General features: G+C 50.0%; 2 protein-coding genes across 4 annotated transcripts; one reads left to right on the forward strand and one right to left on the reverse strand.

The window, feature by feature from the left end:
- Positions 1–473: 473 nt before the first annotated feature.
- On the forward strand, positions 474–8,128 carry Sce (E3 ubiquitin-protein ligase Sce). Of its 3 annotated transcripts, XM_031981300.2 has the most exons (5): positions 3,951–4,004; positions 5,352–5,627; positions 6,270–6,705; positions 6,781–7,083; positions 7,171–8,128. In XM_031981300.2, the coding sequence occupies exons 2-5, from the start codon at positions 5,385–5,387 to the stop codon at positions 7,386–7,388; spliced, it is 1,200 nt and encodes a 399-aa protein (XP_031837160.1). In that variant the 5' UTR covers positions 3,951–4,004; positions 5,352–5,384; the 3' UTR covers positions 7,389–8,128. The 3 variants fall into 3 exon arrangements, with proteins under 3 accessions (XP_076229832.1, XP_031837158.1, XP_031837160.1); XM_076373717.1 differs by lacking the exon at positions 3,951–4,004 and adding an exon at positions 474–477 and having other exon boundaries at positions 6,270–7,083; XM_031981298.2 differs by having other exon boundaries at positions 3,948–4,004; positions 6,270–7,083.
- Positions 8,129–9,145: 1,017 nt separating this feature from the next.
- On the reverse strand, positions 9,146–13,090 carry LOC116428959 (uncharacterized). The gene is made up of 4 exons (XM_076373909.1): positions 13,026–13,090; positions 10,333–10,590; positions 9,751–9,933; positions 9,146–9,434 (listed from the first exon to the last, which is right to left on the reverse strand). The coding sequence occupies exons 1-4, from the start codon at positions 13,088–13,090 to the stop codon at positions 9,146–9,148; spliced, it is 795 nt and encodes a 264-aa protein (XP_076230024.1).
- Between the last annotated feature and the right edge of the window lie 583 nt (positions 13,091–13,673).

Genomic DNA, 13,673 nt, shown 5'->3' on the forward strand with positions numbered 1-13,673 from the left:
ATCGCGGTTCGCGCGCCGAGAAGATTGTTGCAGCTCACGACCGGTCGGAGATGCAACAATTTCGACTCGTCCCGATACCGTGGCGCATATTACAGTAACCTTTGCGTAATGGCGTAATGAATGAAAGCGCGATCCTTTCACGCGGAGGCAGTGACCTTTACGACGGACGCCGGAGGATCGTCGATCTCCTCTCGCTCGCGCGGCCGCGAAACGACGCGACGAGCTGCCGGTTAATCCGTGAGTTAGAATGGATCCGACTGTTGCGATTCTACTGGGTCAGATTCACGCTTGACCTGGCCCGAACGAACGGATACCCGCCGTAACCATGTATCAAGCCTGGCAAGGATATACCGGTGCTTCCGGATGCTTGCGCAACGTCCCGGGAACCAGGAAGCCGCGAAAGAAAACGATAATTATTCGACCGGCGCGGACGGGAGGAACGGACGGACGTTGTCCACGATTTCAAGAGCCAACCAAGTAGGTCTATCGTGCCGGGAACGTGTTCGATTTGACCTGTTGCCGCATAATACCCTCCGCAATTATGCCCGTCGGTTTCACTTTGCTATTAACACATCGTCCGGCGGTAGCTGTTGAACAGTTTATTCGATCGATAATCTGAGGATTTCTCAAACAAACTATTAATAGGAATCGCAACCAGTCGGCGAATCCTGTCGAGTAAGCTAATTTCTGTCGATTCGAAAATTGATTTAATACAGTCTCAATCTATATGCGACGAACGACACTGATCTCTTTTAAATTGACCCAGAATTCCTCGTCGCGAGTTTCTCTTGTCGTACAGCAAAGGGTTAACTTCTCAGGAACCGAGAAACTAGTTTACAGAATAAAAAGAAACTAGTCTAAATGGCGATGCCATCAAGTGGAAGCCTCGATAGATAAGACAAAGAGGAAAACTAAGACGACCCGATGATATCGAAGGAAGTTGACGCTCGGGGGTTCCAAGCGAATCTGTCGGCAAGATTTTCCTTGGAAAAATCGTTTAATTGGGATCCGACTTTTGCTCTTCGATGCTCGCTGACTTATTAACCGGCTCGTTCGCGATACCGCGCGCGTCGGATCGATCGCCTTTCACGTCGATATCGGTCTTCGCTCCCCCTCGCCGTCCAGCAGAACCGATATAGTACCGATTAAGGCGTTTCATACGTGTTTCGCGTATTCCAGGACCACCGAGAGCAGCCAGTCTCGAAACGAGTTCGCGATTACCTAGAAACGCTTTCAGAGATCTCGGTGGTATCGCGCGGGAATCCAAAGATTACAAGCTTCCCCGTGATGAGCCGGAAGAAGCAGATCGCCGTGGTAGGGGGAAGAAGAGGGTCGTAGTCGCATAAAAAGATATTGTTCTGAAATTACAGTGGAGAGGCGCAGCCGGAGAAGGTTCGGTTCGATAGGCAGAGGCGGTGCCCTCAGCGATATCGCGTTCACGCGCGCGATCTTACGTGAAACGAAGACGCGCGGGTTCCACCGAGAAAACGCGCACCGAGATAGACCAAAAGAATCCTAGTTACCCCGTGTAACGCGATCGTTAACGTTCGAAAAACTACCTTGCCGAGGATAGTTTTCAAAAGTTAAAAAACGCTATATTTTTTACATTTCCTATACATAGTCGAGAGGAACGTGTCTACTAATCCCCTGTTGTGGCAACAATTTTTTCTTCGTGACATTTGGTCGCTGTACGAGGCGTTGAAACGATCGATTGAAAATATTCCAGATTATTTGGAATTCTCGATGCGTGTTACAGAAACGCCGAGTGCCAGGGGGTTGCCGGTATCGGCTCGCCAACCGTGCGTAACACCTATAATACTCGTGTGACCGTGGTTTTCGCGTCGAGGATATACCCCGGCGTGTAGGCAGCGCGTCGGAGACACAGCGGTCGGGAATATTACGTAAGGTTCGCGGGAGAGAGAATGATCGTCTAGTGGAAAGCATGTCAATGTGGCAATCGGACTATGTTTTTGCTAATGGCAGTTCCCTTTTTTCCATCCGTCCGATTCTCCCCGCGATTCCAGGCACCGTCACGCTCGGCTCGAGCGAAGTAAAGCGTAATCGAATCATCACCGGCGTGAAATTGCGCGAATCGCGGAATTGCGCAACGTGCGAGTGAATTCGCGGAGGATTGCCACTTTGTTCGATCTGGATGGGATTCTTTGCTCGGTTGTTCGGTGTGACAGCGCGACAACCGGACGGGTGAACGGTTAATCGCCGGTCGCCCAAGGCGGCTAATTAGACAGAGTTAAAAAGTGGACGGACCAGGATCGCCGCTAAGTGGAACGAGGTGTCGTCCGTCGCATCACTCACCGACTGACCCATAAACTTGGCTCGCGTGAACGCCGAATTCTAGAGGCTCGAGGCTCCGAAACGCCTGGGAATTAAAATTCCTCGTTCCCCCGTTGACTCGCGTTTCGCTAAACACGCGGCGAAGCCGGGACCGTTTCATCGTGGTCTGGGAAACGAGCGCGCGTCGAAACCACCGCTCCGATAAAAGTGGATCGCCTCTCAACCTTCGCATAAACAATCTCAACCTCGATACCGGTTTGCGCGGCTGCCATTCGGTTCCAATGTCGCACGCGAAATTCGTGACTGGATCCACTACCGCTGGAACCGTGTTTCCAGCTCGTTTCCTTCGTCCGATATCTCGAGTTAACTCTTCGTCTCCGGTCTTCGTTAATTTTCTTATCTTCCAATTATCCCATAACCGCAACATACCAGCCTCGTCCGCGTAAACGTTCGTTACAAAGTTTTTGTGAAACTATTTTCATCCAGGTTGATTTCTACCCGCGCGCAACGCGAAAAGAGAAAACGTTCGCTCGCTTTGTCAATGGCGTTTCCAAGTCGCGCTGATGGAGGCCAGGGAAATTACTGTAATCTGCCGGCTTCCATTTCATTCTAATATCGCACGAAAAATTCCTGATTGCATCCACTATGCACTTTATATTCGTGTCTTCCTGTTCGCGTCGGCTCGTGAAATAACCAGTTAACTGGTCATATTCGCGTACCACCGGGCTATAGTAATTCCCTTATCTTCCATTTATCGGATAACTGCAACGTTATAGTCGGCTCCGCATTAACGTTCGCCGTAACAGATTGTTCGTAAAGTTAATTTAATTCGACTTCGTTTCATCTCCGCTCGCGCACAATGTGCCGCGAGACGGAACGTTCGCGCACGCTTCTTTGTCAACGGCGCGCCGTTTCCAGCCCGTCGATGAGCGCCAGTAGAATTACTATAATTGCGCGGCCGGTATTACCCGGTGTTTCCAAGCAATCATCCGGTTAGCAGTTCGGAATTACGGTTGCCGGTGGAAAATGCAGAAACGAGGGTCGAGGAATTACGTTTCATCGAGGAAAGTTGAACAGTTTTTTTCCCCCTCGAACCGAACGGCTAAGACGGTATCCCGTTGTGCGCCCGAACGCGTCCCAAAAAGACACTCGGACGTCTCAATCGTTCGACGCGCGGTGCAGAATCACCGTGTTATTAGGTGGTAACTGTATTTCCTGTTCTTGTTCTTGCCACGGTCCGCGCCGCTCGACTCGAGTCGACTCGACTCGGCTCGCCGCGATATCTGCAAATTACTCGGCCGAGCGCCGCGTCGGCCGTGTTCCCGACCGATTCCGCCTTTATTATTCGCGGCTGCGCGGCCTTTGATACGCTCGCGCGAGAATTCATCCAAGAAAATTAACGTTATTAGCATCCGCGAAGCGTTCGGAGTCGACCGGAGAGCCAGGAGGTGGAGACCGATCCGAGACGGATAATGTTTCGCGGCGTGATTGAAAATGAACGTTCTAGCCGCGCGTATTCCAGGGGAGGCCTTGTTGGGCCGGGTGATAAAACACGTTTTCCCGATAAGTACCGACAGACGCAATTACGGTTATCTACAGTTAGGGTCACTAAAAAACCGGCGCGCGGGTCTCGCCGGTCTAGTTCGCCGTTGGAAGATCGCGGACGCGTCTCTCTCAGCGCGGCCGTTTCTCCCTTCGGAAGAGGCGTTAGGGTACGTTTACGGCTCTGTGTCGAACGGGACGGTAATCGAATAGTTTCCCTCAACGCGTCCCCCCTAAGTTCGCACGATTACGAACTCGCGTAGTTTCAGTCGTCCAAACTTTCGCGGAGATCGCCGATCGAATCAACTCCCAACAATCGAAAGTGTCCGTTTATCCGTTCAACGGTTGAAATCAAGAAACCGAATCCCGCGTCAACGTCTCAAACGCTGTAACAGAAAAATCCGCGCGGATCGATCCATCGTCGTTCGGATAATGAATTTATTCATCCGCGGCTTTCAATGTTGTACATCGATGTTGATGAAAGTTACCGTTACGGTGGTGTACCGGTGCGAAGAGTTAATCAATCGAAACGGTTTTACGGTGAAAGAAAGCCACGTATTTGTACGCCTCGGCCCGATCTCCAGTTTGATCGAATATCCGAGCTCCGCTGTAAACGTACCCTTATCCAGCGCATCCAGCCTATCCACGGAGCATCCAGCGTACGGCGGCAATGGCCTACGGAGCCTACGCCCATCTATTACATACCGTTATATTATATACACCGAGGAAACATATTTTGCCTACGCTTATGTCGATTCCCACCTCCAGCGAGCCGAACTTTTCTTTTCTATTCACCGGCAACGGATCTCGCCAGTGCGCATCCACGTGAAAATGTTGTCTCTCGACTGTTCCCAGGCTGGCCTTATTTACGAGAACGGCCGAAAGAAAGGCGTCTAGACGCTCGTCTGGTTTATGAAGTTATTACGGTTCATTAGGGGCCTTTCAACGTCCCGCCACTTAATTCCAGTTACCTACTTTATCGACACGTTGATTAATCGATTATTCTCTAGCTGGTTGATGTTGATCGTTAATAACCGCGCGCGTGTACCACTTAACTTTTATATTCTTAAATAACTGGCTTTATAGTAATGGATATTGATTATTCGGCTTCGTGGAAACTCGATCCTCCACGGAATGCTTGTTTCCGGTCGTTTATACCTCGCGGTTCTTTATTTTCCAGTGAGTTTGTTGCATATTTTCCCTGCTCCTTCGTCGTTGCGAATCGTGCACGGAATAAACCCGATTTCGTCGCGTATTCTCTTAACCGGGGTGCGAACGTTGGCTTTCGTTTATTTTAGGGGATGCTAGGCTGTTAATTGAATCGGGGAAGCACGCGATGCCCGTCTAATTTGAAAAAATTGATAATTTTCATAACGATTTCGACGAATAGCAAGGCAACGAACGTAAACGAGATTTCCTTATCGACCGCGGCGAACATCAAAGTGTCGGCTCTCGCTGCGAGATGACTACACCGGCGTTCGTAATTTGTGTGTGTGTGTGTGTTTGTATGTGTACAGGAAGGTTCAGCTGACGGCTTGTATGTAGTCAAGATGGCGTCCGCGGAACAGGTCGGACTGAACAAAACTTGGGAATTATCGTTGTACGAACTTCATCGTACGCCTCAGGATGCGATCACGGACAACACGGAGATCGCGGTCAGTCCGCGGAGCTTGCACAGCGAGCTGATGTGCCCAATTTGCCTGGACATGCTCAAAAAGACGATGACCACGAAAGAGTGTCTGCACCGTTTCTGTTCCGATTGTATCATTACGGCGCTACGAAGCGGTAATAAGGTACGTGATTTTACTAGAATCGCCGTGACACAGTAATCTCCTGTTCCTCATTCTTCGGCGTCGTGGAATTCCTCCGAAAGCTTTCTCTTCCGTTCCAAATAAACGCCAACGCACCCCGGGGGGTCTCACGCCGATGTTTCTTTTCCCGTATTTATTGTGTACATCTTTCTTTCACTGTATCGTCGGGCAGAAATATTTCCAGATCGAGGCTTCAGTTGATTTCATCGAGTACTAGGAAATTTAATAAATGGCTCTGTTTAAATCGTAGTCGATACGCGATTCTGCCAGTTGTCGCGATTTTAGCGCGCTTTTTCAAGTGCGTCGTAAATACGTTGTTGCGTTTCATTGTTACGTTTCTGTTTGTCTTCTCGAAATTCGGTACTCTGTCGATCGTTGAACAATAGGAACTGAGCTTCTTTTTCTTTCAATATTGAAAGTGATTCTGTTGACTGTTGTGTTACAAGTCAATGCATTGGAATGTCCACTTTGCACGAAGTTATATATCAGCATGGAGCTTCTTCGAATGAAGTTTCAAATCGGATCAGAAGTTAGGGATTCCAATTTGTAATGGTTCTGCGACTGGTAGAGGTTAAGACCGTCCCAGTGCCTCAGAGAAAAGTCTAACCGTATTGTTCTTCGCAGGAATGTCCCACGTGCAGAAAGAAGTTGGTTTCGAAAAGATCTCTCAGGCCGGACCCCAATTTTGACCTGCTGATCTCAAAGATATACCCCAGCAGAGACGAATACGAGGCACACCAAGAAAGAGTGCTGGCAAAACTGAACAAGTCCCATTCGCAGGCTGCACTGGTGAATTCTATAACGGAAGGCATTAAGCTGCAAAGTCAGAATAGACCGCAGCGGTCCAGGAAAAACGCAAACGAGTCTGAGAACGCCAGTAACGCGACCTCGTACAACAATTCACAGAACGCCAGTGCGCCTGCGACGCCGAACGCAGCAAACTCTGCTAATCAAAGCGACTCCTCGCAGAGCGCCACCGGGCCTCTGAACAATAGTAGCGGGGGTAATTCTCAAAATTCGAATAGCGTCTCCCAACCTGCGAGTAGCCCTGCTGTTTCCGGTAACATCGCCAGCGAGAGATCGAGCCAACCCGATTGGCCTGACAAAAACGAAACTGATCGTTTGTATGCTTCAGGCACGACGTCCAGAAACTCGACTACGCCGTCGCCCAACCCGGCGAATCAGATACCCAAACCTCCCAAGCGGCAGAAAAGCTTGCAGAACTCAGAGAACGATTCTTCTAGCGCGGAAGCGGAGACCGGAGGCGGTGACTCGATGGTAGACACAGAGGGAGAGGGACCCAGCGAACCCTTGATGCTGAACGAGATCGAATTAGTCTTCAAGCCCCACCCGACGGAGATGGCAGGCGACAATTCCTTGATAAAGGCTTTGAAAGAGAATAGCATTCGGTATATCAAAACCACAGCGAACGCGACAGGTATTGGAGGACGTTTTGTCCGTCTTTGGCTGATAGAGTTTAGACTGTTTTGATCGTTCGGAAATTATCTTAAAGTTATCTTTCCAGTGGATCACCTAAGCAAGTACCTGGCAATGAGACTGACACTGGATCTGGACACAGAGTTGTCCGAATCGGATAGGCTATTAAATTTCTGTATCTATATAGCGCCGTCCTCGGGTCAGCTGGTAGTGTTGAGCGGCTCGCAAACGTTACGACAGGTGAACGACAAATTCTGGCGAGTCAACCGACCACTGGAGATGTACTACTCGTGGAAGAAGACCTAGGGAAGGCCTCGAAAGTATCAGTCCGACGGGAGTTAGTCGCGTCGAGCTCCAGAAATCGCAACAACCATTCGTACTATGCGCGGAGTACAGAGGGCGAACGAACGCGTTATATCATAAAAGGATATATACACACATATATATCTACATATATATATATATTTTACTGTACTTCTATAGCCTTGATTAGGTACAAGGAACGGGTATATGGTACAAGGAAGCGAATTCCTCGTAACGAACGACAGATGGTGCAATTTTTATCTTCTTGGGACTGGTTGCTGGCATTAAATCCCCACGTTTTCACGGAACAATAGAACCGGGTGAAAAGAAGCTTTGTCGTTTACCTCGGTAAACGCGCAACAAGAGAGAGAGAGAGAGAGAGAGAGAGAGAGACAGAGAAAGGAAGAAAGAGTTTGACGCGTCTATCGAATGATAAAGTCGAAACTGCCATTCACACACCAGACATTGCATTGCGAATGAATCCCACAGTGCGCACGTTTCATTCAGGAGAGGATTTACGTATCGCCGAGAGCTCCAGTGACTCGATCGCGTGTAGTATTTATCCGGCAATGGCCCTCTTCCGACACAGGTATAAGTTTATCCGGTGCGCCCAAGTTACACGTAATACTTCCACCGAACCGATGGCCTCGATGGTTGAAACTAACTCGTTTAAGTAAGCTCCGACTCGCTGTGGACCATTCTGTATAGTTTCACGAAGAAATAAATCAATGTATATAACGAGACACGTCGCGCGAGAGTTGTCCGAATAATCAACGGGACGAACACCGCGTGTGTGCGTGTCTCCGTCGCAGATCAATCATCCTTCCGTCGTCAGCTCCAATTTTCTTTTTTCATTTCCCTCCGATTCGCCAGGATTTATTGGCTCGGCTTCCTTTGCCGCCCGGCTCCGCGGTGGCTCTCTGATAGAACAATCTAATTTTCGATCGCGCCAAGGATACACGGGAAACGTCTTTCCCGTGGCAGACGGAATAATCGATAAGAGCCTAGAGCCAGACCCCATCCCGCGCCCTCTCGCATTTCCACTGAACCGAAAACAATGCGAACGCTTCGGATAATGCCACCCTCTTCTAGTAAACGGGAAACCACGTTGAACCCCCCTCGTCGTTGCCTCGCCGTTGCCTCGCTCAGTATACTATTACCAGCTCCTTTATAGTCTCGATTATACGCCGACGTTTCGCTTTTAATATCCGTTCCCGCTGAACGGACAGCGTCTTTTAAATCGAACGTTCCATCTGGAGGCTCGGATGCACGGCCGGAAGAACTGATCGCGGAATTTCCGGGTATCCCGCTCGCCCTATCTTGTCCTCGCCGGGTTCCTCGTCCTTTTTCCCCTGCTTAACATTAATTAATGCATCCTCCAGCCGCGTTAGATTCACGGCAGTCTAGTAGCTACTAATTACAGCTTATGCAACCGAATAATAACCGGCGCTCCTAATTAGCGCTTCGAATGAATCTCCTCCTGCACGATGCTCGCGCGCGCGAGCGCGTGATAACGGCTGATTCATTAATAGGCATCGCGCGTTAATTGCCGTATTCGCCTTCATAGAGGAAAACTGAAAAGATCCGTGTCCTGGTGTAGACCGGCAACCTCACTGAAAGTTCACCGAGCGTCGGATTATATGAGAGTCTAATCGATTCTCTTAATTACTCTCGTTAATCAAATTCATGGCATTAGAATTGCTATTCGTAACACGTCTCGAGTTACACGTTCCAATAAGGTGGTTCGCTACGAAACGACGTTACAGTTGTTTTCGATTTATTTCCTGGGTGCGTAGGAACGGGAGTCGGTCGCTCGCGGCGTCCGAGGAAGCATCGTCCGTGTCTTTCGCCTCCGTCGAACCACCGGACGACAGATTGAACGCCGATTCCTCTTCCTTGGCCGCGCTTCTCCAAACGGAATCATCTGCATCCTCCTGTTCGTCGGTGAATTCCTCGCTGGAATCCTCCTCCGAATATTCCTCGTCGAAGATGTCTTTCCCTCCTCTCGATTCGTTGCTCAGGAGTTTCCGAATCTCGTCCGGAGCTAACCTGAAAATTCATCGTTTCATCAGGGGAAGGAGAGCTTTCCGTTGGAGCAAAGAGAAATTAGACCCTCGAAGGATCGATCCTTTCGGGTCGTTCCGCTTTGATCCTGTTATCGCGGCGACGATAGACGACAAACGACAGACGACAGACGACAGACGACGAAAGAAGGGGCGTCGTTATTCTTCGTCCAGCGGACGAGGAACCCATTACCGCCGATATATCCAGTCTCTATCCCATTTGGCGAGGACGCGTCGCGAAATCCCATCGGTGACGGAATAGATCGAATGACGTAACCGCTCGACGGAATACTAATACTAACGGCGTCTTATGGGGCTCCTTGTACCACAGCGGATATCCCCAGGGGTTATTGTGCCTGCCGCCGTCGGGAATCGAATTCTCGGCCGGCATAGAATGCAGCTTGAAATGCGCCGGCTCCACCGTTTCCTCTAATAACGCGGACACTTGTCGCGCGTAGTCCTCCGTCCCGGCAGTCCGTTCCAATCTGTGAAACGTTTACCGATCATTTTCGCGTACCCTTCGCCTGTTCAGCGAGTCCACCGAGCGCAGACGCGCATGCAAACTGGCAATTTGTCGACGGTATTGATACGCTATCTCGATGATATTTGATTTCACTCGTTAAACGAACATCAATCTTCGCTTTACCGCTAGAGAGGAATATTTAGATTTTTCCAAACTACGGTAATAACCAACGATCATAAAAACATACAGATTTCACGTGATTCATCCTCGATCTTTTGACATTATCAACATGGAAATGGTTGTGTCTTCTTTCCGAGTGGTCGAGAACTCGATATGAAACTCGGAGGTTCTTTAGAATTGAGTCTATACACGCGATGAACAGGTCCACGGTTCGAAAGAATCTCCCTTGATGCGGTCTTACTTGTGAACCATCTGTCTGGTAAACTCCATCCTCGGCGCGGTCCTCGCGGATCGAGGAACGGAGTCCAACGAACTCTGAATTTCCCCGGGTCGCGGTTTGCTCGCGGTCTCCTGTACGCCGTAAAAATGTCCGAAGTGCGCAGCGGCGTCCCGCGGAACGTTCCAGGTCAGCCTGGCGTCTTCTGGCCTCCTCGCGTTCCCCTGTTCATTGCCCGGCGAGCTTTTCGAAAAGTGAGATCTCCGCTTCCTCGCCGCGAGCCTTGGAACGGTAATAATCGTATATTAAGGTAATGGCGGCTCGATACACGAGAAGCTGTTAAACCAGGAGCAGAGGGGCCCGCGAATGGCCGCGGTGCTCGATATTCCCGGCGCAGCCTCGTTTGTTCTCCGTCCTGTTCATTAAATACCACTTTGCTGGAATCTCTCTGTGAAACGGCTTGAACGCGTTGATTGCCGGCGGGGGTCACCGATCACTGTTGACCACGGAATTAATTGCGGCGATTAATTTAAGTAAACATCGGCGTCGGCGAACTTTTCAATATAACTAATGCCGCGACATAAATCGCCGGGATAAACGGTCGCCGCGTATGAGAGCGCGGCTCGCGGTAGGGTAATTTCATATACCGTATATTTCACTCCGACATGGGAAAAACGTAGGAAAACTTGCGGCCAGTCGGCGGGTTCGAGGCGTTAGCCAATTTGCGCCTAGAACTCGGCGCGGCGTAATATTTCCCCGACGCTCCAACCGTTTGCGGTTTAAAGCGTTCTCGGCTTTCCATTCTGGCACCGGCATCGATGTTGCTTGATTTCGACGTGGCGTAACATGGTATTTCCCTAATTTACTCAAATCGTGCTTACGTTCAACGCGGTTCGAACTCCTCGCCGTGTAACGACGAGCGAGACTCGTAGGAATGATTATCGAAGTAATTTAATTACAATCAGTGATATTCAGTGCACGTTCAGGGGAAGGATTATTTGATCACCGCCAATAATTGATTACGCTTCTTGCAAATTACCGGTAATAAAGTTAGCCAAACGAGCTCCGTCCGAGAATAATTATAAGAGCGATGATATTAATTTAGCTACTGGAAGGAAATCGAATGTATATAGTTGTCCGGACGCAGAACCGTTGGTCGCAAACGGTTGAGGAACACTCGAAAAGATTACAATGAACCACCTGCGGAGAACGGCCTTTGTCCTAACGATCCTCCAATTGTTACAGTGTCGGAGCCTGGCGGTTCGCAAATAGAACGCAAGTTTTATCGTTGATTGGTCCAGATCGCAGGAGAGCCACGCCGATAATGAAGCATGGTTAATGCGCGCGATAATTACTCCGCGGTAATAATCCATTTCGCGATTGTTCCGTATCGGGTGATAATTACGGTTGGAAGTGCATTACTACAAATTGCTCCCGAAGAACTTTCTAACGGATGCTAACCTCCGCGTCTTAATTGCCCATATAAACCGTGCAAGAAAGTCTCCGGGCCGCATAAGAACACGCTATTACGCGTAAATGAGTGAAAAGATGCTGCGCACCGTTGGGAACGCCGACGGGTTCTCTCCGTCTAATCGCCGGCCGTTTCGTTCGGTGGACGCGATCGACACGTACCGTTGCGGAACATTTATTTCCGTTAGGTTCGCGGAAAAACTGCGTGTCCGCGGATTGATTCATCGTGACGGGCAATCTGCGCGAAATTACAGGTGAACAGGCTACCAAAGCGCGAGCACGGTAAGCGTCCGGCGTCCGGCGTCCGAAAGAACTCCGGCAACGTCCCTGCGACCGTCCGGCCGTGTATCAGCTGTCGACGACAATCACCCCCGATGAATAATTCATTTGACGAATCACGGATCCCGGCCACTGGGAACGCGACGGATTATGCAAAAATGTACAATTTCCTGTCAGCTCGGGACTCCGCCCGCCCGTCGATCGCCTAATCAACCAACGAAACGGACGAACGACTGATAACAATCGGCGACCATTCTCGGCTATTTCCATGGTTAAACGGAACCGGAAACCACAGGCAATCGTACACGAATCGTATTCGTTCGTCACTGCGGTGGAGCGTACTTTTAGGAACCTTATTTTTTTACCGTTAGATCCCCCGTGGCGAGCAAACTTTAAAGTGGATGACTCTCTTCGAAGATGATATTACAGTCAAGATAAGTAATGCTCTACGACGATCGCAGGAGTCGATCGTGAAGTTTAGTAGATATTTGGGTCATTTCTAGCGGTCATCGTGCGTTTCTTCGGCGAATTTTCTCAAGACAAATAATCCTACAGCTATTTTCGATCGAATCCACGAGCAAAGAAGTCGATCGTGCATTTCGGTGAAGGGTAGCTATTCCGGTCACCTCGTGGTTCGTGGTACAGTGACCGCAAACATTCCCGTTTCGGTTCGCGGAACGTGTTCCGAGATACGATTTCCGTGCTCTCTAAACACTGACTTGCGAAGCTTTCCCGCGCAGGAAGTCGACGAGCGTAGGTTGTCCGTGGCCAATCGAACATCCTCGGAAATCCTCGTCGCGGATTTCACTTTCGATCCTTCGAACATCCTCCCAGCTGACGGCAGCTCCTCTTCCCCACAGATTTCTTTGGTTCGTTCGCGCATGGGCATGCTCCCGAGGAAATTGCTAACCGTTCGTATTTCCTCGTTCGTGGGTCTCGTTTAGACCGATGCAATCGCATTGATTTACTCCGTAGCTCTAGCCTCGCCCCGCAAAGATTTCCGGTGGCCGAACACCAGTGGCGGCGGAGTCATGGCCGGCAGATTAATCCCGGGACGCACCGCGAACGTTTTAACGGAATTAGATTGGTACGTAGCCAATCGTTTTAATGGCTGCACCGATAGGGAATACGCGATGCTCTTTTTTTCTCTCGTGTCACGGCCAGCTCGAGCGACTGACCGCAATTAACCGAACACGAAACGGGGAACCGGAGTTCCGTCGGTTCGTTTCGCGTTTTCGAGTGCGCCGAGAAGTTTCTAGCGTCTCGCACTCGACTAAACGAGTATTTTATCGGTACGGAATCATCGTTTTCTCTTACACGTTCCGCCTGTGACTGGGCATCGGGGCTGAATCGTTTGTTTCTCTCCGCACGCGCGCGTCGCTGATTTATTCCGAGCTTTTCGTAGTTTGAGCATGATGAGTTGGAACCGTGATCGCTGGACGAAGCGATAAACGATAAGAAACGTTCGTCTGCGGCTCGGAAGACGCTCACACGTGTTCCCGGGGAGATTCGCGAGGAAAAGGGACGAAAAAGGGGTCGTGGCGATTGTAAAATACGTCGTACCGTTTTTATGATGTATCAAAGAGCGGGTCGGCCGAGAGGAAACGGGCGGCGGG

This window comes from Nomia melanderi, chromosome 14 (genome assembly GCF_051020985.1).
Source record: "Nomia melanderi isolate GNS246 chromosome 14, iyNomMela1, whole genome shotgun sequence".
Lineage (NCBI taxonomy): Eukaryota > Metazoa > Arthropoda > Insecta > Hymenoptera > Halictidae > Nomia > Nomia melanderi.